This window comes from Diadema setosum, chromosome 6 (assembly GCF_964275005.1).
Source record: "Diadema setosum chromosome 6, eeDiaSeto1, whole genome shotgun sequence".
Taxonomy (NCBI): domain Eukaryota; kingdom Metazoa; phylum Echinodermata; class Echinoidea; order Diadematoida; family Diadematidae; genus Diadema; species Diadema setosum.
In genome coordinates, this window is record NC_092690.1 from 33,739,381 (window position 1) to 33,765,119 (window position 25,739).

The following is a 25,739-nucleotide window of genomic DNA, read 5'->3' on the forward strand; positions in this document are numbered from 1 at the left end:
TTGTTTGCTGCTTCCATTTCGAGTTTCACGTACAATACCTCTATATTTGCTGCTTCCGCCCCTCGCTGCTGCTGTTTCGCTGCCTCCACTTACACTCCAGACCGGTATTCCGTGGTTACAGCAGCTAGCTCTGGTCCGCACGTATCTTTTTTTTTTTTCGTAGCCATGCGAGAAATTATCTCAAATGAGTAGTGGATTTCAATTTATCATTGAATCTGTTTTTTTTTTTTAATTGCCCATCTGTTTTTATTAAAGAAAAAAAAATGGCCCTGAAACATCAACCTTTTTCTATTTGTCTATTAAATGAAGATGAAATCGTTCAGTGTGTATAAGATTGCCAAATATTAATTTCGACATCAAAAGAGAAGTTTTAGAAAAAGAAAAGACAGATTCTAAATAAAAGGTGTGGATTGGACACTCATGGCTATCCCAGATTTTTCTCTGCTCTTCTTACTGTTATCCTAACACAAAGTGGTCACAAAATGTTGATTTAGAAAGCCACTTGTAAAGTGAAGAATTCAAATTTTACATATGGGGGAACTATATTCAGCAATTTAGATCAATATTTCTATGTATTAGCTAACTGAACATTTGCATAGATATAATAAAAGATAGGAAGCGGCCATGCATGAGAAAAGATCTCCTCGTTTGGAGATTTTTGGGCAGTGAAAATGTGAGGAGCAAACTCAAAGTCAAATACCAAGGAGAGTTTGTGCAAAGTCACATAAAGCTTCCAAATTTCTTCACATATTATTGAAAAATAGTAATTTGAGGGCTGTCCACAATTGTGCATTAGATATCTCGATTGATATGACTTTGGGACAATTTCACATGGCTGAAGAGCAAGTCTCAGATTTATTGAAACCTAAAGGGTGCCTTGTACAAAATTGTGATGAGATCTGTAGGGAGAGAGAAAAATACAAATGGGATAAGAACGCTTTTATGAACACAGGTGTATTTCTTTTATATATATAGCTTTATAACTGTAAAGATTACAAATGAAAAAATAAAGAGCAATCTTTAATTCTATTCCATAAGGAGGCAGAAATGCTGCTTTTGAATAGCATTATGATCCCTCCCCTCGGCTCCCCCTCAAACGAGAAAATGAAAGGGAGGCAGAATTCACTTCAGTGCACATGGTGCAGGTATCATGCCTCGGTGAATGCAGCACTTTGCCTACTAAAATGTCCGCAGATTATAAAAATGTCCGCAGATTATAAAAATGTCAACAGATTACAAAAATGTCAGCCGTGAGTCCCTGTAGCGTATTCAAAGAGAGGCATAAGTCCCTGTTGTGTATTCATAGGGAGGCAGAATTCACTCCATCTCGTGACGATTCATGCAGCATTTTGCTTACTAAAATGGCTGCCGTAAAGCTCGCGCAACTATTGGTAGCAATACAGTAGCCACTTGGAACCTAATCCGCGCAGCGCGGAACTCTTTTGACAGTCCCTGACGAAGATCACGTGCACGCGGCAGGTTAAGCAACGCTATTACAACGTAGTAGCCTGTACGTACAAAATCCGCCGCTGTACAGTACTTGCCGTAACTAATCGCGGCAGATTTCAGCCCATGTCGGAACGATAACTGCCGATTGAAACGATAACTGCCGGCGGATACTGTTTTAGAACAAAAAACGCCGCGGAACGCTCTGCCGCTACACCGGCAGCCCGAACTAGAAGTTGTTTACAGGATTGACAGCGCGTATTAGTATGCATGCAATGCATACGCAAAGGAGCCGCCGCGCGCACAGACGATCGGCAATAGGATTTAACACGCAGTGCAATGGGACTAGAATAAAGGAAGCGCACGTGACTCATTTCAGCGCTTCCTATTGGCTACATTCTTGAACCCATTTTATAAAAAATACCTATCAAGCTCATTGAGAGTGACAGCCATGCAATAGGCTCCTGGCATGGGCCTATTGCACGGCTCGAAGGTACTATAGCACGGCTTCGCAGGGGGCTACTATTGCACGGCCGCTCACTGCAGAGTTCTGTGGCTCAGCTCACACTAATTTAGCAAAGCGCCAGCAAACTACGTGCTGGCCGGTGTAGCGGCAGATAGCGTTCCGCGGCGTTTTTTGTTCTAAAACAGTATCCGCCGGCAGATCGTGTCCTAACACTGGCGGATACTGTTCTGAAGCGCAGGTATCGTTCATATCGTTGCTTCTCACTGTGGTTTCTTCTTTTCGCTGCTTCTGCCAATGCGCCCCTGCTTGTTCGCTGCTTCCATTTCGAGTTTCACGTACAATACCTCTATATTTGCTGCTTCCGCCCCTCGCTGCTGCTGTTTCGCTGCCTCCACTTACACTATTCACAGACCGGTATTCCGTGGTTACAGCAGCTAGCTCTGGTCCGCACGTATCTTTTTTTTTCGTAGCCATGCGAGAAATTATCTCAAATGAGTAGTGGATTTCAATTTATCATTGAATCTGTTTTTTTTTTAATTGCCCATCTGTTTTTATTAAAGAAAAAAAGATGGCCCTGAAACATCAACCTTTTTCTATTTGTCTATTAAATGAAGATGAAATCGTTCAGTGTGTATAAGATTGCCAAATATTAATTTCGACATCAAAAGAGAAGTTTTAGAAAAAGAAAAGACAGATTCTAAATAAAAGGTGTGGATTGGACACTCATGGCTATCCCAGATTTTTCTCTGCTCTTCTTACTGTTATCCTAACACAAAGTGGTCACAAAATGTTGATTTAGAAAGCCACTTGTAAAGTGAAGAATTCAAGTTTTACATATGGGGGAACTATATTCAGCAATTTAGATCAATATTTCTATGTATTAGCTAACTGAACATTTACATAAATATAATAAAAGATAGGAAGCGGCCATGCATGAGAAAAGATCTCCTCGTTTGGAGATTTTTGGGCAGTGAAAATGTGAGGAGCAAACTCTAAGTCAAATACCAAGGAGAGTTTGTGCAAAGTCACATAAAGCTTCCAAATTTCTTCACATATTATTGAAAAATAGTAATTTGGGGGCTGTCCACAATTGTGCATTAGATATCTCGATTGATATAACTTTGGGACAATTTCACATGGCTGAAGAGCAAGTCTCAGATTTATTGAAACCTAAAGGGTGCCTTGTACAAAATTGTGATGAGATCTGTAGGGAGAGAGAAAAATACAAATGGGATAAGAACGCTTTTATGAACACAGGTGTATTTCTTTTATATATATATATATAGCTTTATAACTGTAAAGATTACAAATGAAAAAATAAAGAGCAATCTTTAATTCTATTCCATAAGGAGGCAGAAATGCTGCTTTTGAATAGCATTATGATCCCTCCCCCTCCCTCCCCCCCCCCCCTCCCCTCGGCTCCCCCTCAAACGAGAAAATGAAAGGGAGGCAGAATTCACTCCAGTGCACATGGTGCAGGTATCATGCCTCGGTGAATGCAGCACTTTGCCTACTAAAATGTCCGCAGATTATAAAAATGTCCGCAGGTTATAAAAATGTCAACAGATTATAAAAATGTCAACCGTGAGTCCCTGTAGCGTATTCAAAGAGAGGCATAAGTCCCTGTTGTGTATTCATAGGGAGGCAGAATTCACTCCATCTCGTGACGATTCATGCAGCATTTTGCTTACTAAAATGGCTGCCGTAAAGCTCGCGCAACTATTGGTAGCAATACAGTAGCCACTTGGAACCTAATCCGCGCAGCGCGGAACTCTTTTGACAGTCCCTGACGAAGATCACGTGCACGCGGCAGGTTAAGCAACGCTATTACAACGTAGTAGCCTGTACGTACAAAATCCGCCGCTGTACAGTATCTGCCGTAACTAATCGCGGCAGATTTCAGCCAATGTCGGAACGATAACTGTCGATTGAAACGATAACTGCCGGCGGATACTGTTTTAGAACAAAAAACGCCGCGGAACGCTATCTGCCGCTACACCGGCTGCGCTGCGCTGTACTCACAGACCAGGCGCGGCGGAGTACTGGCACAACGTGAAACGTGTACGCACAGCTACCTTACCTAGCTAGTTGCATGTATTGCGGCCTTACCTACTGCTGTGTTTTTACTTTTGACTCTGATCTGCTACGTGGACCACAGTGATCCCAAAATCAAGACTTCATTTCAAGTTGAGAAACCGTAATTTGATTATTTTTCTGTGTTTTTATACAAAATCATTTCCGGAAATAGACAAAGTCTAGACCTACTAGTACTACTAGATCTACCGACATCTCAGATCGGCCTAACAGTCAGGCCTATACTCGATCTAACGTTAGTGTAGAATGGGTATAGACCCTGCAGAGTTTGTGATTCCTGTGACTGTGTGGTCGAATCATGACGAGTGTTTGAAAGCAGTACACAGGGTGGTTTACAATTCTCGGCCTAATTGTTACATTTATTTTTGAGCCTTCATGAGTTGGCTGTCACTAATTTGATACTGTGATTGTGGACAAGGTGTTGTATAAAACGAATAATTCATGATTTTGTTCGTGCGTTGGGGCACGTAATATCGCACTCGGCGCGAGATTCGCCACTGGTCTATTCAACGCGGCGCTACGCGCCTTGTTGAATAGACCAGTGGCTTATCTCGCGCCTCGTGCGATATTCGTGCCCTGATGCACGAACAACTCATAAATCATTCGTATACTACTAAGTTTTGCTACAATCTAGTGTTTCTTTTTTTTTTTTTAAGCCTAGAGCATTTCTAGATCTAACAAACGTTATAGTTTGCATCTTGTCTGACATCACGCTCCAGTCAACTTCAGGCCTACTTAGTACTGCTGCAGCACTTGTCCATTGTTATTGTACGTGTTTGTGAAATCAATGTACTGTGCGGTAGCGTAGGTCACGAGAACAACAATATCTGTAATCAATTAACCATAGCTTCTTATTTTGTTTTTCATTGTAATAAGTGGTTAGTGGGCTTGGATCTATGGGATTGATCTCGAGAAGTTTAATGAATATCTAGGATACCGTCCATAACGATGGCATTTTCGATCCAATCCTACAGACGTCAGAAATTGACCAATACTAACACCTTTAATACAGTTAACTTTTTAATACCGGTACCGTACCGGTACTCCCAGTAGAGTTGTGCAGTAGGGGCCTACTAGACTACTGGGGCCTACCGTTACTTAACTTAGGCTGAATCGCCGGTTATTCTGTCTTTACTCAGTTTTCTATTTTTCTAGATTTGATTCGGCATAGACATTCTTTAAGTCTGTAATATGAAGAATCTATAATCTCCAGGTTAAACGCTAAATTATAACCATTTAGCCCTAGAAATAGATCTGAAACTGAGATTTAGATCTGTGATCTATACATTACCTGGTACTACTATTACTAGACCTTATAGGCTATAGACTTTATAGACTTACCGTTAGTCATTAGGCAGGTTAGGCTTTACGTTATTCTTAGATCTACTATAACATTAGTACTAGGCCTAGATCCCCAATAGACAGTCTAGATTTAGCCCCTACCTGGATATAGAGTCTAGATCTAGATTCCAGACTAGAAAGTCTAGAAACTGATTTTCATTGATATTACTAGTCTGTTATAATGACGCCCAAAATAGACGTCTGGATGTTACATAGACCTAGATAATCGAGTAGAAAGAGTTCGAGAGTTCCCGTACGTTTTAGGCCTGCGTAGATAGTAACGATTAGAACACTACTTACTACCCTAACGTTAGTACTGTAGTAGGCCTACAGTAGGAGTCGACACAAACGAGCCCTAGGGTCTATTTTTTTTTTAATAAAGCTGTAAATAAACTTTTAGTCAGGCCTAGCTCCTAGTATTCTTTAGTTTAAATAGAGTTTAGGCCTTCAGCCAAAAGGGTCTAGGCATACTCTTACTTTGGGCATAGAGTAGGATAATGAGATCAGTAGGCCTATCGTATGCAGATTTACGTACCACTCTACTAGTGACTAGTCTCTAGATGTCTAGTGTATCGTTAGGCCTGAATAGACTACGGTCTAGACGGTCTAAAATGACCAATGGACAATAACCCAAGCAGCAGCCAGGCTTTTGATGTAGCAGTACTTCTTGTGCCGCTAAATAATACTGAAACATGAACACAGACGGACAACATTTGGGGAAAGCAAGTTATTTTCCACATACAATGAATGAATAAAATGAAATTAAATGTGAATCAATAATGATGACTTTATACAATACAAATATTTCAAAAAAATTGTACTCGATCTTAAATATTCATTGTTTTGACACTGCATCCGCTGAATAGTAAGGGGGTGGATGGTAAAGTCCGATAGACAACCTGCAGAAAATAGACCGAGATACGTAATTCTGGTTGATAAACCACGTGTTCATCAGCCAGAACTGCGTATCTCTAGGAGATACGCAGTTCTACCTGAAAAACCCCCTGCATAACATGGCAAAAGACTTGTAACGCAGTTCTGGCTGATCAACCCGGGCTCGTGACCAGAGATACGCAGTTCTGCAAGATTACGATTGCAAAAATTTGGCGACGGTTAATCTGGCAGAACTGCCTAAGTCTTTTTAAATTGATAATTTTTACTACTTAAAATGGTCAAATTGTCATTTTTTGCTGGAAGTAAATTCTTTACACCAATTATGACCATGAAAAGAGGAAATGCAACTAATCGTATCTCAGTTTTAGAAAGGTGTAACATTGAATCTTTAAACCCGATTTCTGGCGTAATGTGTTGAAGGAGATACGCAGATTTATAAACAAACATGTTTTCACTTACTAGTATAGGAAAAATTTCAACTTTCCAGTATACCTCTTTCTGTTACTCGAAAGATATTACGTGGACATCAAATTTTGCTGAATTTGGACGAATTTTCCCTAAAAATAGACAGGGCGTACCCACGAGGAAACTAGTATGAGTTGAATTATTACGAAGTCTTGACGAGAAAGACATAACCTGTGCACACACTTACAATTTGTTGGTTTGGTACAAGAATTTGGCAAGCAAAATGTATCGCTTCTAAAAAAAAAAAAAAAAAAAAAAAAAAAAAAAATCGGGATCGGGATCGGGATCGGGCTACCGGACCATCGCTACATGGACGTTATAGAGGCGTGCCTTAGCTTGTAAGATAGTACGTACGTACACCTTGAAATACGTTCAATCGTCGAACACTGAAATTGTAAATATTATATATATATACATACATACATATACATATCACACACACACACACACACACACACACACACACACATCCTCCGTACCTGTCGAAATGACATTTCTATCAATAATGTTGGTGACAACCATTGGGAAACTATGGAATGAGTGTATGTAGTGTGAACAGAGAAAAGTGCTCTGGAGTACAGGGTCTATTCAAGTGCTTAATCTTTATACCAAGTCATACTAGCTGGGCGATGAATCAGAATGGGACAAAAAAACAAACAAACAAACACAGTATGTTAACCATCGGGGCAATAACAATGAAAGGATTATCATATCAAGCTGAATTGACCGTGCTTAATCAACACATTTTGTAAACAATTAATATCAACTTTCAAAGCAGTGGCATCATGCTTTTTCAAGTTATTCTACCAAAAAGTGTTCGCGATATACTGCTCAAAACAACACTTTCCTTTTCGTTTTATGATCTCGTTTTTTTCAGAAAATATGGAAAACTCAATATTAGCTGGCTTGACACATTTCACATATTTTCAGTTCTAACACAAAATCATTGTGTGCGACTTTTTGTTGGTTTTGTGATGCACGGTCAGCAAATCTAAATGGATAACTAAAGACAGACAGACATATAGAGAGAAAGGGAGAGGGTAGGGAGTCTGTTTTATCAGGTCAGTGTTGTAAGAGTTGCAATTTTACAATTAGAACTGGCAAGTATTGACCTTTTTATTTTATTTATTTATTTTTATTTTTCATTATTATTTTTTTTTTTTTGGGGGGGGGGGGTTAATTTGATTGGAAGCATTGTCCAAGTTTACCTGGAAAAACGGATGACACATTACAAATATAAACGCGGTCTGGAAATTATCAGGATTTGTTACTCTTTCTACGAGGTACAGAACACGAGAATGCTGTTTGCACGCCTGTCACGCCTCACGATTCAATTATCTTTTTGAATTCCGCCAGTCTGATATTTGTATTTGAAATAACACCTAACCAATACACTGTTGTACAATGTCGAGTGTAGGAATTTACACAAATCTTATTGTATGTTGTTTCATTGTCAGTTGCCTGCCGCTTTTTATCACGAGCGTGAAAAGATTAGTATTGAGGGGACGTGCAAGGGAGTTGAAGGCGGTGAAGAATGAAAAGAGAGAAGTTTTGATTAACGTTTACTGTTATGAACCAAACACTTTCGGTATTAGTCCGTAGAACAGTGGAATGGTAATTCTACAAAACATTAGAAATCACATACACACTGTCATAATATCTAAAATCTAAAAAAGTAATGATGATAAATAACGATTAATATGATTGATAACGTTGGTCTATAATGGGATAATGGGAAAGACGAATGTTAATTTCATGTCACTTTAATTGTACAACTGTATTAGTCTATACATCAGTATGATCACCGTTACCCCGTTTAAGACGAAAATGGATGTTATTCAACCAATGTTGAATCGGATGGGGGAAAACTATGCATTATTCGCAGGCATAGCACATACGAGAAAATGACGTAAAATAATCATATAACTTTAAAACAGAATGACCCACTAAAAAGCAGACTTTGTAAAGCTGGATCAGTCAGTGATAAAACATGTGTAAACTATTTGATCAAAAATATATCTTTTTACAAGTGCAAAATACAATGTGAATGTCATGCAGTAATCTAATATTTCATAGGATAATATGTTATTAACAGTGGGCCCATGTAGTATCCTTAAAATACGGAGGATATACAAATTAAAAGGAAAAGAATTACTTTTAGTGTAACCACACCACTCTTCGAAAAGTCTGAACAACGAAAATACGGAGACAAAACAACAATCTTATGCTTACAAAGAAATGTATCCACATATTTCCCTTATGCGTAAAAAATAAAGAAATACATCCTTATATAAAGATATGTCGTCGTACCCACAGGAAAAATATCATTCTGTTTACTCCAATAGTGACATTACATTTAATTTCACTCCATTTCATTTCATAACCGATAATATCGGAGAACAAGGAGAATAAGAGGAATGTATTCACGAAAAAGGCAGGTTGATAAAACACGCTAGTGTACAGTGCTATTATGTCTATGTTACTATCTTAATTCCTTGATAATTTCGTGTGAACATTCACACCAATGTTTACCATGTGAAATACAAGTGCCTTTGTGTGCAGTACGTTTCTTCTTTTATTTTATACACTTTGTGACTTGTGCTTTCATTACATTCACACGTCATCATGAATAAGTATCGATTGAAAGGTTTGTAATTTATATTCAGGCTCTTATTCAAGGCTACTTTCAACCGTTTTAGTTCCACAACAGAAAAAAGAAGTCCGTCGACTTTAAGGAGTAGTCATGGAGTATTACCTCTCAACACCACCACCATACTGCATTATCCAGATGCTGGGTTTCGGCATAACACCGGTCTACACTCAAGTTTGGTCAAATGTGTTCGCATGACTTGCCGAGTAGGCAAATCTGCTATATAGTAAGGGGTGGGGATATTTACAATCACAGAGCGCTGTCTCTGTATCCAATTACTTTCATTAAACCCTTATACAGAAGCAATACTGCAGGATACATGTTCTACCCAGCAATGGATGTCTGACCTACATTTCTGCCTGGTCGCATGCTCTGTTTTCAATGTCAGTGTGATAAATGATCCAAGTGGGGATGGCAATACGACACGAAACAACACACGCATTTAATATACACTATACACCAACTGTCATGATTTCAACATGTTGTTTCCTGTTAAGGCATTAAATTAAAAGACCTATTATTGTTTCAGTTTTCGATACTAACGTAGGCTTTCTTTCATCAGGAGAATGAGCTTGGCGATTTTCAGTGCCATCAGAAGAGATATCAAAATATGGATAAAGTAATTGGTAGTTTGTGCAGACATGCACACACAAAATCAGGACTAATAGACATGTACGATGATTGAACACATAAGTAAATGGACCTGCATGACCTTTTAAAATAGAAACATAGCGTAACAGGTTTTCGGTCTACCAATCCAACAATCTTCAAGTACTGCATCTCAGGAAAATATTGAAAAAAAAAAAATGAACGCAGGCATCAAGGGTAAAACGTCAGGTGCTTTTCGGTTTGTTTCGTAGGCCTAAATGTATTCACAAAAGGGAGCGCCTACCATTTGAAATTAAAATTGGCAGCAAATTAGTCTTGTATACATAAACAGTAGCGGTATAGGATCCGTCCACGTGTATGGTTGTGATTTCTTGTCTTTCAATCCATGTCCAAGGTTTAGACAAAACGGCACACTCACGGCCGTATGTGTGAGGAAACTTAAATGAGAGATTACATACATTGGCAGAAGATAATAAAGACTTTAAAAGCTATCTTAGTTCTTAAACACACACACACACACACACACATCACAAAAAAACCCATAATCATCAACCACCTCAGGCATTAAGCATTGCTAGTCGGAATATAAAGTTGTTCATGCTTATTCTTCTTCAGTTTCTTCTTTTCCATGCATATGAATGGGTACCTAATAATCGCTAATCGCTAATATAAGATTATTTGCGACTACTTAAAAAAAAATGTGATATATATAAAGTCATAATCGATTTTGATTATGCTTTTGTGAGCTTTTGTTCAACAAACTAAATCGAAACCAAAGTCAAAATCTTGTTACCACAATATGAGGATTTGGTTACACTTTCGGACATTACATTATCTAGCAATAGACAAAACAATGGCCAATCTTCAAAGATTTGTATTTTATGCACTGATTAAAAAAAAAAAAATCGCTAAGATGTCTTCACACGAAAGGTCACAGTTTTACCAGTGAATCATAGTCATTACCCTGCATTACAAAACCAACAAGCTTTTGACAATATTCTAAACCTTTTCTTACAAGACAAAAAAAAAACTTTAGACAACAACAAAAAATAAAATACTGTTACTATCTAACTTGCTTATCTATTATACATTGAAGAAAACCTACAGACAATAACATCGTTTATTCATTCCCGACCACTCCACTTTACTGTCTCCGTTGTTTTCTTTTTTCCAACACCATGAACTTATAATAGGAATGTATGTCACAATTATAAGTGTAACAACGAATGAAATATGATAGCAAGAATATTTTTCTTTTCTTTTAAATACTACAGCAACTATAATATATGATTCACCTCAACCTGTTTATTGGAATACTATCCGGTTGACTGTCATAATAATGTTAACACTTGCCTACAATATACAGTCGTCCTACACACTTCTTATAATGTGTCGGTGAATGAACCAATTCAAAATATGTTCATATGTTTGTTTTCTTGTTTGTTTTCTTTTTCTTACATAATCATGTAGATCAAATTACAGGTATGTGTGTATTTTGTGCAAATGTATATTATTTTAACTACATGAAATGTATCAAAGCCTATATTGACTAGCAGTACTATGAAATAACTTCATTTCTTTTTCAAGAAGATAATTTTGATATCGAATATTGATAAAGTGTGCATGAATAAGTGCATATAGACAAACAAACTATCTGTCGATATATAGTTTTCCCTGTGTATGCATGCATGTGCATTTGCACGTCATTTATCAATATTTATATTTCATCACAGTTATAAATACATGAAGAGTTTGTTCGCTAAAACTGATAAGTCCATTTTTGAAGATTTTGAAGTACGGTCTCTGTCATATGGTACAAAATAATAACTTTTAAATGATATATTGGTCACTACATAAAAAGGCATATTCTTGAACTTATGGTCAAAAGAAGCAAAAAAAAATGTTATTATTCTCTTTATTTTTTCTTGACCTTTAATCGCAAATATCTCCATTTTGCAAATATGGACTTACTTTTTTGCAAACAAACGTTTCATAATTATATATATATATATATATATAGAGAGAGAGAGAGAGAGACATATGAAGAATTTGTTCGCAAAAACCGATAAGTTCATTTTTGAAGATTTTGAAGTACGGTCTCTGTCATAAAGTACAAAATGATACCTTTTAAATGATATATTGGTCACTACACATAACGGTACATTTTTGAAGTTATGGGTGAAATAAGCATATATTTTCTTATTATTCTCTCTATTTTTCTTGACCTTTAATCGCAAATACCTCCATTTGGCAAATATAGACTTATCGGTTTTTGCGGACAAACTCTTCATATTATTTATGTATATATATGCATATATATACATATATATAAACATCAATCTTAATCAAACAGAAAACATGTTATCACATAAACATAATAATGTTATAACATTGATGAATGTGAATATTGTACGTATGCAAACATATAGGCGAGCAATGAATTCTACTAACACTAAGAAAGCGAGACATTTATGTTCATTTTTAACTCCATATCCAGTTTTCCTGCGACATAATAACTGTTAAGTCCATTCCAGTTGCATTTTACCATCTCTATCACAGAAATATTTCGTCTTTATAATTGGAGCAGTTGCTTGTATACTTCCTTTAATAATTCCCACCCTCCTATACAATCTTAGACCACACAGTAACCAATCGGACAAGTTTAAAGGGTGTGTACAGTTCTGGTCAAGGTGAGGATTTAGCTTTTAATGTTTTGCGAGATATTCAGAAACCACTCTATGAGATGTCAAAGAGCATGCAGTTCTAAGGGGTATCAAAAGTTTATTCGATGAAAATCGGTTTTGAAATGGCTGAGATATCCAAAAATAATGTGAAACAAAGAGATCCTAATAAAGTTGTGGCATGTCGCCTTTTATTATTAGCACTTTTTTGGATATCTCAACCATTTGAAAACCAATTTTCATCAAATAAAAGTTGAATCCTTCTTAAAATTACATGCTCTTTCATATTTCATAAGAGGCTTTTCATTATCTCACTTAGGAATGTTCAAAACATGAATCCCCACCTAAACCAGTACTGTACAGTCCCTTTAACGTTATACCAATAACCCACAAAAAACAGCATCAGCCAGCATTTCTGTAGTTGCCTTACGTATGCACAGAGTATGTATCACATAATTGTACAGGACACATACTATCCTTAAGATTATTCTCCTACTTTACACTTTGTCACATGCGCTTTTTTTTTTTTTTTTACAAATTGTGAGCACTAGAGATTCTTGACAGTACCGTACTTTTAGTCTACACGAATCATTGTTTTATCATGTTAAAATATTTTCACACAAAATATCCCATTTTCATTTGATTTTGAGGTTACTCCTGTTTTAAAACAGAAATCGAATGAAATTCAATAGAAAACGTTATTTCTGTGAAAACAGTTAAAACGTTCTAGTATTATGTGCCTATCGATGATCCTCTCTCTCTCTCTGTCTTAATTTTATCTATTTGCTGTGTGTCTATCTCGTAAGTCTAGATTACGTGATTTATAATCAACGGAGTGGCATTATCAAAATGTGATAATAGATAACAATGGGCACAAAAACGGATGCAGAGCGTTACAAAAAAAAATTCTATCTACAGCAGAAAGAAACAAAATTAAATAATCATGTTTTACTATCGAGGCTGCGAAAAAAAAAAATCTGCATGTTCAAAGATAACTCCATATGGCAAGAGCTTCTTGGCTGACAACCTGATTGTTCCAAGGCACTAGAGAGAGAGAGAAAAACAAAAGTGGAAAGGTGCTCTTGAATGTGGATGCAAATCAAAGCACGTTTTCTTATCCACTTGTCTCTCCAGCATATTTGACCATGGATTTAAATGTACAATCTGGCTCTACATATTGCATGATATAGGGATAAGATGAGAAATATGAGCAAGTCATTCACAATATCCAAATCAGGTGATAGAATTCATTTACAAAACTAGATCGGATAGAAAAACGTTGAACGTTGAATATGAAATATTCAAGAATGTCTTAACGAAGACAGCGATATGATTAGTCTTTTCTTCTTCTTTTTTTCATAGTCCTGCACCCGCTTTCTCATACAAATCTTCTCCTTTTTAATGGGATTTCTGTTTTATTGTCTCATGAAAATGCTCCAGAAAATCCATACTCAAGCACACTTGAAAATGTTCTTCTTCTCTTGGCTTTGGAAATTAATCATATATCAACTGATAATATATGTGTATATTACTTGAAGTATATGTGCGGGTGAAGTTTCTTTTTTTTTTTCTATTTCCTTTTTTACGATATGTTAAGAGGATAATAACACGTGGCATGATAAATTTTAAAGCATACCTTGAAAGGAAAACAGGAATGTTGTTAAACTTACGTGCTGCACCACCTGACTCCTCAGCTCTAAACTTATGTAACCTTGCCATGTTCGATTCCTGGTTTTAAAAGATATAAACTCACACTTGTAAAAAAAAAAGCAACAAAAAAGAACATACGTTAGGAGCATCAGACTGAAAACCAAGAGAAAGTAACTCCCTTCTGTAAAATACAAACGCAAAGCAAGTTTTCCTCACACACATGCTTACAGAAATAGAGAGGCAGTGCATGTAAACCATATTTACGCACCTACAACATTTGTGACGGTGCACCTCAAAACGAACTTAAAGTCGCACACACTGATTTTGCGTGAGGACTGAAAATAAGTGAAATGGGTCAACCTAGCCAGACTTGACTTTTTCATATTTTCTGAAAGAGCGCGTCTTCTTTTACATTATGCTAAAAATTTGGGATCATAAAACTGGCAGGAAAGTGTATTTTTTAGCAGTTTATCTCGAAGATTTTTGGAATGTGATTAGGTGTGTCTTTAGAATCCCTTTTTCATTTCTGAAAAACCTTGTCCACATTCTTCACTTTCAACTCGAATAACTTTTGAAAGGATAGTGCTACTGCTTTGAAAGTTGGCGTTAATTATGGACAGAATGTGTTAATGAGGCATGCTTGATTTCAGTTAATCTGATAATCCTTTCATTGTTGTTACTCTGGTTGTTTACTTCCTGTTTTTTGTCCCATTCATCGCACAGCCAGCACGTTTTGGTAAAGATTAAGCGCTTGAATAAACGCTGTACTTCAGAGCCTCTTTTCTCAGTTCCCACTTTTCCTGAGTTTGTGCTTTCTTTCCAATATTTAGATAGGTTAGGAGAGTCCATTTGATTTGAGTTATACATCATTTTAAAGCTTAAAGTCTGCTCTTTCAGAATATGGTCTGAACTAAAAATTCATGTCTGGCGACTTTTTGTTTGTTTTGAGGTGCAAGGTCACATTTGTAGTACCTTGCGAAAAACCGTGAAATGAAGGGGGTGGGGGAGAGGAAATGGGCAATCCATCTTTTTTTATCCTTTCCCATGAAACAATTTATATAAATAAAGTGGATCAGTCATTGTGCTGACATACGACGGAGAGCACTTGGCTTCGTCAACGGATTTCTGATTTTTTATTTTTTATTTCTTCTACTGTGACGTTCTACTTCATTTCTATTGTGTGTAAGTTTTGGCTTCCCTTTTTTTTCTTTCTTTTCGTAATATTAATTTTTGGACGCCTCAAGTTTATTCATAGGGTGTGTGTGCGTGTGTGTGTGTGTGTGTGTGTGTGTGAGTGTTTGTGTTCAGTCGTGTTCGTGTCTGTGTGTGGTAGCTCCATGATTTTCGTTTTGTCATACCTATCCCTGTCCATTTTATTTCAATTTATAACGTGTCATGAAGAGGGGAAATTGAAAGATATTTGTGCAGGCTAATGGAAGACCTTGGACGCATCTACATCGATCGTCTTGTTAATATGTCTGGGTGGACATTTTGAACCTTTATCACTAATCAGACTGTTTTGGTTTTGTTTTTTTTTTTATTTTTGGATTATGCTAACCGTATGCTCTCTGTAGAGACACAACAAATACCGCCCCCCCCCCCCATATTTGCTTTGGAGCGCGCGACAGCTGGCAAAATTGGCATGTATATTGATTTTCGATATTGATTACGTCCGAAATATATTATTTCTTCTAAAAATATATATTTATTTAAATTTATGTACAAAAGTGCTACTTCTCAAGTTAGTCACAAATATTATACATATTTATTGGAGTGGAGGTAAAATGAAAACACAAAGTCATAGGCTTAACAAGAACTAACATTGGACAGAAATATGGCTACATTCAAATTGTTTATTTTGTAATTTCACTGTCTTGGAAATATTTAATGTATCTCCTTAAGTCTTCATACGTAAAGCACTGCTATTTCTCCACTGTTTTCGCTATTCTAAGCAAGCATTTGGGAATTATTTTTTACCCACATAAGATATTATTGAATGTCTCCAACAAAAATGTTTTTTCTAAAGTATTAAACAACACCGTTAAGAAAAAGTAAAGAAAACACGTTCATGCCTACATCATCATTCAATTCAATTCAATAATTTATTTAGTTAGCTCACGCAGAAAATGTGTTTGTACACGTTTAAATGCAAGATACAAATATTTGATTAACTGTGAGGAAAACTGAGACAGAAACAAAAACACTCTGGCCACAATGTGCCTCTATTACTTTAATATATCGCAATTTAAACTATTATGAGGGTCTTACCTGTCAGAAATTCAATGGATAGGTCGATGAATCCAGCCTCGTACAGCTTGTTGCTTATCTGGCTGGAATCTTTCTTACGCTTTTCTACCCATCTCACCAACAGTTCCAGGAAGTCGTTTTGCACTCCTTGTCCATCTCTCTTTTCTAGTTTGACATCCAAAGCCTCTGAAAGCCGGCAAATTTCATTTGAGAATATTTGGCGTGCCAGTTTCGTGAGGACTTCCCGACTAGGAAAACAGACTCCTTCACAGTCTATGGACGGAAATGAAGTCGTATAAGATTGGTTGGAAATTCATTGTACCTATTTAAGCATTCAAGTTGTAAACAAAAACGCAAAAAAAAAAAAAAAAACATCATGAACAAATTTATCAATCTTGATTGTGGTGTGTAGCAGTGCCGCTCTACTGTGTCAAACATCAAAACGTCTACTGCCATGGCTTCCTTTATGTCCAACTCTGTGATATAGTATCAAAACAAAGTGCATCCTTCTTTTCATTGTATTAAAGTCTTACAGCCATTCAATTTCAATCTCTGCCTGTCTGAACACAGTGGTCCCACAGTGTGTTGAAGCACTTTTTTGAGATCATACACTGTGTGAAACCCTGGACCTTATGTTTAAAAAGTGTGTTCACAGAGATTATGTGAACACACTGTGCAACACTGTTAGACCACTGGAATTGAACACTGTATGTCCTTTCCAGTTATCGGTAGAATTTTATGATTGTAGTGTATGGGTTAAAATGATAATTAAAAAAAAAATATCACAGATCATGTCACGCTAATTTCACGAGACTACTCCAGTCCATTACCTGAAATACAGTTTGCAATTGTCGCCTAACGTAGATATTAATCTTGTTCTAAATTTAAGTGTGAGTGCAGTGTGGAAAATGGGTATATGAGCTTCTCCGGGCGAAATGAAACTGAGCGAATCCATCGGCTATTTACATAAGTTGGTGCCTAACACAAGTTTAATACATCACCACATTACAGCCTCTTATCACGACAAGGGGATTACCTGTCACAAACTCATCTGGTAAGTCGCTGAATCCTGCCTTGACAAGCTCATCGCTCATCTTCCGTGACACTGTCTTGCCCTGCTCCACCCATCTCACCAGCAGTTCGTACTGTTGCACACCTTCTCCCTCTTTCTTTTGTAACTCTACATTCAGCGCTTCACACAGCCGATCGGCTTTATTTCCGAATATTTGACATGCGAGATCTGCGAGAACCTCCCTATTGGTGACACGGTCTCGGTAGTCGTCTAGGTACGTAAACGAGAGCTACATTGGTCAATCATTTTATAGGAAATTCAGGGAAAACATTGTAAGAACAGCGTACGACATAAATAGCTTTGAGATTCCGTACATGCCACCAAGCATTAAGATCAAGCGTCAGCTATATCCACTACAGCAACAGGAACATGAGTACACATTCATATTATGTATCTTTCTTGATCATTGAGACAAATATCCGTTTCTTGGTCAATATTTTGTACCTTTTGCAATCAGGACTGTCTTTCTGTACGGTCGTTTTCAATTAAACCCCCATAACAATATACGCTGAACGCCCCAGATAGACCCATCATTTATAGTGAAAATTCTTGGAAAATTTCGTCTCCGCTGGCCAAGAAGTTGCGAGTAAGTAACAGTCCAAAACCTTCTATTTCCTGGAATGTAGCCGAATATCAGCCCGCGTCAGATGACATTAACAGTAACAGTATGGCTACGTCATCACCGTCTCCATACCTTCGGCCCCAGGCTCCGGCCCGGGTGGTAACGCCAAACGCGCGCTGAACCTTCACTCAGACGAACCACCGAAGTGGTTCAACTCATTTTTTAGTCAATTTAATTCCCGCTTAGACAATCGAATCAAGGGCATTGGGTCCCTTTTGGACAGAAAACTAGGTGAAATGTGTGAGAAGCTCAGAGAGCATGAATTTGAGATTGATGGAGATAAAAATTCTATCACCCAACTACAGAAGGAAAATGAAACCCTATGTAGGCAACTGGATGAACTAGAGAATCGATCAAGGAGAGAAAAAAAGGACAAAACAAACAAACGAACAAACAAACAAACAAACAAACAAACATCGTGCTGTCTGGCCTTCCAGAAGCTGAAAAGGAAGACTGCCTGAAAATTGTATATGAGTTTCTACAGTTTGCTGAAGTTTTTTTTTTTTTTTTTTTTTTTTTTTTTTTTTTTTTTTGCTGCAGACACTTCAGCAATAGAGAGATGCTATCGTACCCCTACATGGCCAAGCCTTGACAAGAAGGCAGCCCAGACCCATCCCAGGAGAATACATGTTGGATTTTCGATATTAGTCGCGAAGGAGCGTGTTTGAAGGTCAAGAATACAAAAGGTAAGGAATCTGTGTCTGAATACCAGGGGAAGACATTTTTTTTTTTCAGAGGATTTTCCGAAAAGGATCATTCAGCTGCCTAAGAAAAAGCAACGGAAATTCAAGAGTCTCCTGAAAGAAGGCAAAAAGCCCCTTTTTGCCTATCCGGACAATATCAGATACAGAGATCTAGTCACTGGGAAGGGTGATTTCAGCTGACTAGTTGGCGAGTTGTCACGTAATAAATTTGTTTCGAAAGCAGTGTTTGTTTTGTTTTCTTACATCTGAAATTCATATCATAAAAGGAAATCAAAGACATGAGTAAAAGGTATCATTTTGTTCTTTTGAAATTATACTCACAGATAGGTTTGGACTTTTGAACAAGCATGTAACTGTTCAATTCATGAATAATTATCAAAGTAACATTCATGTATGCATGTCCTATCATGTAGCCACACTTTGGACTTAGGCTCAAAGGTGCATTTCTGTTTTATATTAGTAGCACATCTGACCAGGTCTGTGCTTGATTTGAAGTCTGTGGTCATTTTCAGAGCTACTGCACCCTCCCACTCTCGTTTTGCTTTTAAAAAGTTTTCCATTGATTTCTTTTTTTATGTCTTTGGAATTTGCTTTCGAATTTTTGCTAATCACTTTCTCTCACAGAGCAGTTCACGTTAATTTTGTTATCACACCCAAATTTTTTTATTACATATAACAGTCACAAAATGTATTCCAAGCAGTTTCGCTGAGTTATTTCACATTATTTGTATATCATTTATCATGAACACAGAGATATTTCTTTTTCTGAGCCATGCATGTAACCTTATTCACATTTAATTGTCATGGACTTCAGGATTTTGTCAAGAGGAGAAAAAATTGTCATTATATACGTTCAGTTGATAGTGATATCTTTTTCCTCCAAGAAACTCATTCGTCCCTTAATAATGAACAATTTTGGGAGCAACAATGGGGGGGGGGGCATGCATGTTTCTCTTTGGCGTATCTAACAACAGAGAAGTCGCAACTTTAATTCATAAACATCTTGTTCCTTCAGTGTATGGTTTATATAGAGATCCCAATAGTCGTTTATGTTTATGATATATCATCGTTATTGTGTAATATTTATGCACCAAGTGAAGATGACCCTTATTTTTTCCTTGATTTATTTTTTTTTTTTTTAACATTGGTCAATTTTCCCATGCTGGAGATTTTGATGCTGTGTTACGTTTATCACAGCAACAAACCAAAGCACGTCACCACTAAAGCTAGTGAAGTTATTTTGCTCCTAATCGAGGAATATGAATTGATTGATATTTGGAGAAATTTTCACCAAAAATTTACGACGATACACTAGACATCACAATACCAAAGGTTTCATTTAGATTGGATTTTATACTGGTTTCTAATACACTCGTAAATACTTGTTTATCTTCTAAAATCCACCGTGGAATCCAATCTGGTCATTCACTGGTACTATTAAAACTTGAAAATGCCATACCCTCTAGAGGCCCTGGATACTCAATTGCAGTTTTTTTTTTGTTTGTTTTTTTATCTAGGGATGCAGAGTTTATTGAGCTTGTCAAACAAGGTATACGTGATGTAAACTTGTTTTAAAACCTTAATCACTTGCCGAAGTTGAAACAGATTGAAAATACTATTGCCGCAGTTAATATATTTATTATCTGTACTGTATATTAATATCCCTAAGAATTTTGTTTTCAAATACCTTATTTCTTATTTCATAAATTCATATGGAATGGAGTCATAGACAGGGTTAAGAGGGTTTATTAATGTAACGAATTTACAATGGGTGGTCTCAAAATGATTCAACCTTATGTATTTTCTATGGCGCAATAATTAACATGGATGAAACTATTATTACATGAAAATTATGATAGTGTGTTGAAATCGATGGCAATGTCCTTGTTACATAATTTTAATGCCATTAGAGATATTTTATGGAAATCTTATGCCCCAGAAACAGTGTTTAACCAATTACGCAGTACCCAGCTTGTATATTTAATTAGAACATGGTATTTTTTAGGGATAAGTTATGCATGAACGAGTTTGGTTATGATTATTTATATTTGGGCTCGGTGCAATGTATCTGGTTTAACAAAAACATTCGATCAAAGCCTAAGCAATATTTTTGTTTTGAAGATTGATTTGAAAAAGAAATTGTTAGTTTCATTACTGGTCGTCTTACTCCACCCCATCCTGATTGTAAATTATTTGAGGAGTTAGATCTTGACTTTGACTTTGACTTAAAAAATTGAAGTTTGATGTATAACTTCACATTGATGTTTTAGTTAGCAACTGCTGTGATATCATCTTGAACACTGCTTTGTAATTGTTTTTTTTTTTTTTGCTGCTCTGTATAACCATGTGAATAATTACTCTGATTTGTTTGACTTGTTTCTTGATCCGTTCAATAAAATCTAAAAAAAAAAATGCATTCGATATTACAAATTTGAATGATCATCGATATCGACATTCAAAAAGGTAACTAGTTTATTAATTCAATTTCACAAGCATGCGATTTCTTGAGTTTCTCACACAAGGGTGTAAAAAAAGGCATTCAGATTAAAATGCAAGTGCAACACATTCGAAATCCGCATCAGCACCCCCGTGAGAGCGTGTACAGGAATTCAAATTCACGATAAGGTAAACAAGTTCAAAGTATGGGCAGTCTTTTTCGTTGTTGCATTTGTTCTTTGTAGTTACTTAGCTGTTTGAATATGAAAACTTAATATACCTTAAAATGAGATTTTTTACTCATATTAGTTAATAATAACTCGTATAACCCGACTTTCAAACACATGCGTTTACACTTTATTCATACACGAGTTTAACCGCCGCTATATTAAAGAGTATGCATAAACATCTTGAATACGGACAGAATTATTGGATGAAGCATGACCTTGAAAAACAGCAAAACTGGCGATCGATATAACCCTTTTATGAAGTAGTTTTATCTACTGCTGATCCGATAGAGGTAACTTATGATATGGACACAGGGAACTTAGGAATGAAATCAAAATGGATCAATATGGATTTGGAATTAATACGACCCTAAGTTATTCTGGGGTATGGCTATTTTCCTAAATAATGTTACATCAGTACTGTTAAGGATGAATTGAAAGTGACAGAAAGGTTAACAGGAACGATATACAATCAATACGATTAAGATAATTAAATTAGGATTTGAAATGACATTGAAGCTGTATCATCCCATTGTATAAGGCCCGTAGAAGTTTTGTATGTTGACTGAATTCGAACGTTAAAAGTGCGAAGTTGTTGTGTTCCTATAATGAAATTTAAACAGGTATATGGCACGAATTTGAACGTCTGTCTAGCTGGCGCGAAATTGAATGCCTACTTTGAGTCGTCAAATTGAATGTATTTCTTTCTAAATTGAATTCAATAAAATCTACAGGGAATGACATCAAAAGAAGTTGAAAACCAAAGAATTTAAAGAATCAAAATGAACCTTGAAAATAGAGCAGTGACCAAAATCGCGTGAATTTGAACGCCTTTTCCTTAATTCGAATGCAAATATGATGAAAGTAGGCAGGAAAACATATAGCGGCTCACATTGTATTTTTCTCAATTGATACCTACACAAATATATAAATCAATTTGGTACATGGAGAATAGATCTAGTCAGGCAGCCCATGGAGTTGATGTATGAGAAGAAAAACATGAGAACGTGAATGTATCCGTGGTTAGAATGGTCGTCAGATACATACGAGGCGATGCGTCACTGAACAAGTGTGCCAAATACTAGTTTCAAATATAAATACCTTATTACCTGTCACCTATGCAGGATAGAGGGCTTACCTGTCATAAACTCATTTGCCAGGTCGTTGTCGTATCCTGCCTTGTGCAACTTATCACTCAACTCCCTGGACTTGGCCTTCCGCATCGCCAAACATTGTAGTAGCACTTCCACGAGATCGATTTGAACATTTTCAGCAGTTGTCTCGTCTAATTTGACATCCAGTAATTGGCACAGGTGACCTACTCTCCATCCGAAAGTATTATCTACTAGCTCTTTGAGAGCCTCTCTATTCGGGGCATTGTCTCTATACTCACCTAACAATGGAAATAACAGAGAGATGGATCAGTGACTACACCGGAGAATTTAAGGCAACAGTAAAACCGTAAAGTCACAGAAAAACATCTTTCACCTTCGGTATGTATGGCCAATAATACCCAATGCCAATATGATTCTTTGTTTTGTACCAGGATTAAGTATAAGTATGTTAAAGGGGATGGCTAGTAACTTATCAGTGGGAATGCTGGGGCATGGTTGTTCCAATCCTTGTGGGATACATTTAAGAGTATATTATACGTATATCCATTGTTGTGTGAAGATTATTTGCTTCAGAATGGTCTCATATTCAAGTAATGTGCAGTTTGAAGAGATCATATAATTTTGGTTGAGACCTAAATTCAGGTTTCTTACATTTTTGGTGACATAATGAAAAACCTCTTATGGAATATGAAAGAGCATGTAGTTCTACCCGGAATTCAATGTTTAATTCAATTTGATAAAAATTGTTTTAAAATGGCTGAAATATCCAAAAAAGAGCAATAATAAAGTGTGAGACTCACACTTTATTACGATCGCTTTGTTTGACTTTGTTTTTTTGGATGTTTCAGTCATTCCAAACCCGATTTTTATCAAATAAACTTTGAATTCCTCTTAAAATGGTATGCTCTGCACTATATCATCAGTGTTTTCTTGGTACCTCGCAAAAAGTTAAAAGCCCAATTCCCATCTCCACCAATACTGTATACCATCCCTTTAATGTTTCCAGGTTAGCATGCCTGTACAGTGACGAGGTGATCGTTAACAAGAGTTAGGTAACCTATATCATATCGTAACTTTAAAGATAGGATTGCCTAGTTTTTTTACTGTATATTGTGATATTCAATCAATCATTTTGTATGGGAAAAACGTCAACTTCCAAATGAATATGTAATACCAGTTATAATTTCCATGGCAACCTGCTTATATCCAGCGTTATGCATGATATCAGCCAAGGTGGTACGATGGTTGCACTCTGGTGGACACATCATTTTCCTCCATTTTAATAGCATCTTCATGTTGTCTTCGATCTTATTTCCCGTATTAGTGGGGGCATTGCTTTGATCGCGCAAGCCCAGCAAGTGGGCAAGCTTGTCAGGTTCCATTCGTGTTGCCACGGCCATCAGATCGCTTGTACTCACTTCGAAATCTGTTATGACGTAAAGAGTATGAAAGGAGTGATTGGGTTATTGTGCATACCTTTGGTCATTCTACGCGTCTGAATGATATAGGCCGTGGGCCGAGCAACGAAAAGACGCTTATTTCTTCTTTTTTTTCTTTAATTTTCTTGACACCTTCACGTGGTATTGTTTTGATACATTGACAAATAGAAAAGAAATACACCAATTAGGAAATGAATTGTTCCCACTTTCAAACCTTGCACGTTAACTAAATATGCAAACCTATTTCTCCACGCTTTCAAGTATTTGAAAGAGCTACATCGAACCATGAATTTGATACACACACACACACACACACACACACATATACACACATACAACAATTGACGCGCATGCAGTTTATACAGTACGTTATGGTGCATGTATACGTATACCATTCGTCAGCGAGGCGATTCACAACAAGAATACTTTATAAACCACGAACAGTGTTTGGTTCACACAATACTACAGACGAATATCGGACATCAATTGTACTAACTATAGCCTTTTACAAATGCAGCTCGCTATAATTTCAGCTCACGCACACAGAGAGCAATATGGCCTCGCACACACGATCGGGGAGCTGCGGGAGTGTGTATCGAGCTTACATCCGATCTCTGACTGTGTGCGCGCCCAAGTCCACCGAACGCCGTGAGAAAGTCCATTGCGAGCCGCCTTTGCAAAATACTAACATGAAATCCACGTGACGTGAAAACGCCCTTGACAACCACGTACCTTTACGAGCAGTTCAAATACATCCTGTACATTCCACAAGTAATATCTTCGAATATATTGATAAGTATAGAATAAATACGTCATGTTAGGCAGATAAGAATTAAGCTTCAAGCAGAATTAAGCTCTGAGTCGCCAATGTAGCTGTTTTCATTTGTGTACACGCGCGAAGAGTGCAAGAAGTGCACTAGTTGTCGTAGATATATATATATGTATATATATATATATATATATATACATATATATATATATATAAATATATACATATATATATTATATATAACTACAAAAAAGCATCAAATTTGCAAGTTTAAGTCTATAGATAAGGGCCTTAATATCAGACTTGATATGATGATTTCACTATGACTTTCTTGCAATTTGAAATAAAGTCGCAATTATGTTTGTCGCATGGCATACATAATCTGTTATCTTTTTTTTTTTAATTCAAGATAGTTGATTGTGCAAATATAAAATAACAATCCAGCAGCTAGAAGGCTGAATCGGTTGCTTTACATCAGACTCATAAATGAAATAAAAATAAAGTCGATAATATAAACCTACATAAGAATAAAATTCGTGATATTAATACACACATTAGACCTGAGCATAAATAATGGGATAAATGAGAGTATTGAACAACAGGAAATTAGATTCGTACGTGAAGGATCATTGAGCATGGCAACATGGAGAAGAGCGGGCAAGGAAGTAAATATGTAGAAGTGGAGAACGAGATTGTGCGCCGCAAGCATGACAACTAAAGGTAACATATATGATATCGACACAACATCAAACGGAAGTATACCATGTCCGTAAATTATATATAATATAAAAAAAAGAAGAAGTTAGGAACGG

At 36.7% G+C, this 25,739-nt stretch overlaps 2 protein-coding genes across 3 annotated transcripts in view; one reads left to right on the forward strand and one right to left on the reverse strand.

Moving 5' to 3' along the window:
• Nucleotides 1-14,328: 14,328 nt before the first annotated feature.
• Nucleotides 14,329-24,135, reverse strand: LOC140230272 (uncharacterized). Of its 2 annotated transcripts, none has more exons than XM_072310447.1 (5): nucleotides 23,894-24,135; nucleotides 22,743-22,997; nucleotides 17,580-17,825; nucleotides 16,565-16,729; nucleotides 14,329-14,374 (listed from the first exon to the last, which is right to left on the reverse strand). In XM_072310447.1, exons 1-5 carry the CDS (start codon nucleotides 24,117-24,119, stop codon nucleotides 14,349-14,351), a joined length of 918 nt encoding a protein of 305 aa, XP_072166548.1. In that variant the 5' UTR covers nucleotides 24,120-24,135; the 3' UTR covers nucleotides 14,329-14,348. The 2 variants fall into 2 exon arrangements, with proteins under 2 accessions (XP_072166548.1, XP_072166547.1); XM_072310446.1 differs by having other exon boundaries at nucleotides 16,565-16,816.
• Nucleotides 24,136-24,712: 577 nt separating this feature from the next.
• LOC140229748 (uncharacterized) overlaps nucleotides 24,713-25,739 on the forward strand; it is a 15,686-nt gene continuing 14,659 nt past the window's right edge. The window contains exon 1 of the mRNA XM_072309983.1: nucleotides 24,713-24,806. Coding sequence (XP_072166084.1) covers nucleotides 24,713-24,806 — 94 coding nt within the window. The remainder of the gene's footprint in view (nucleotides 24,807-25,739) is intronic.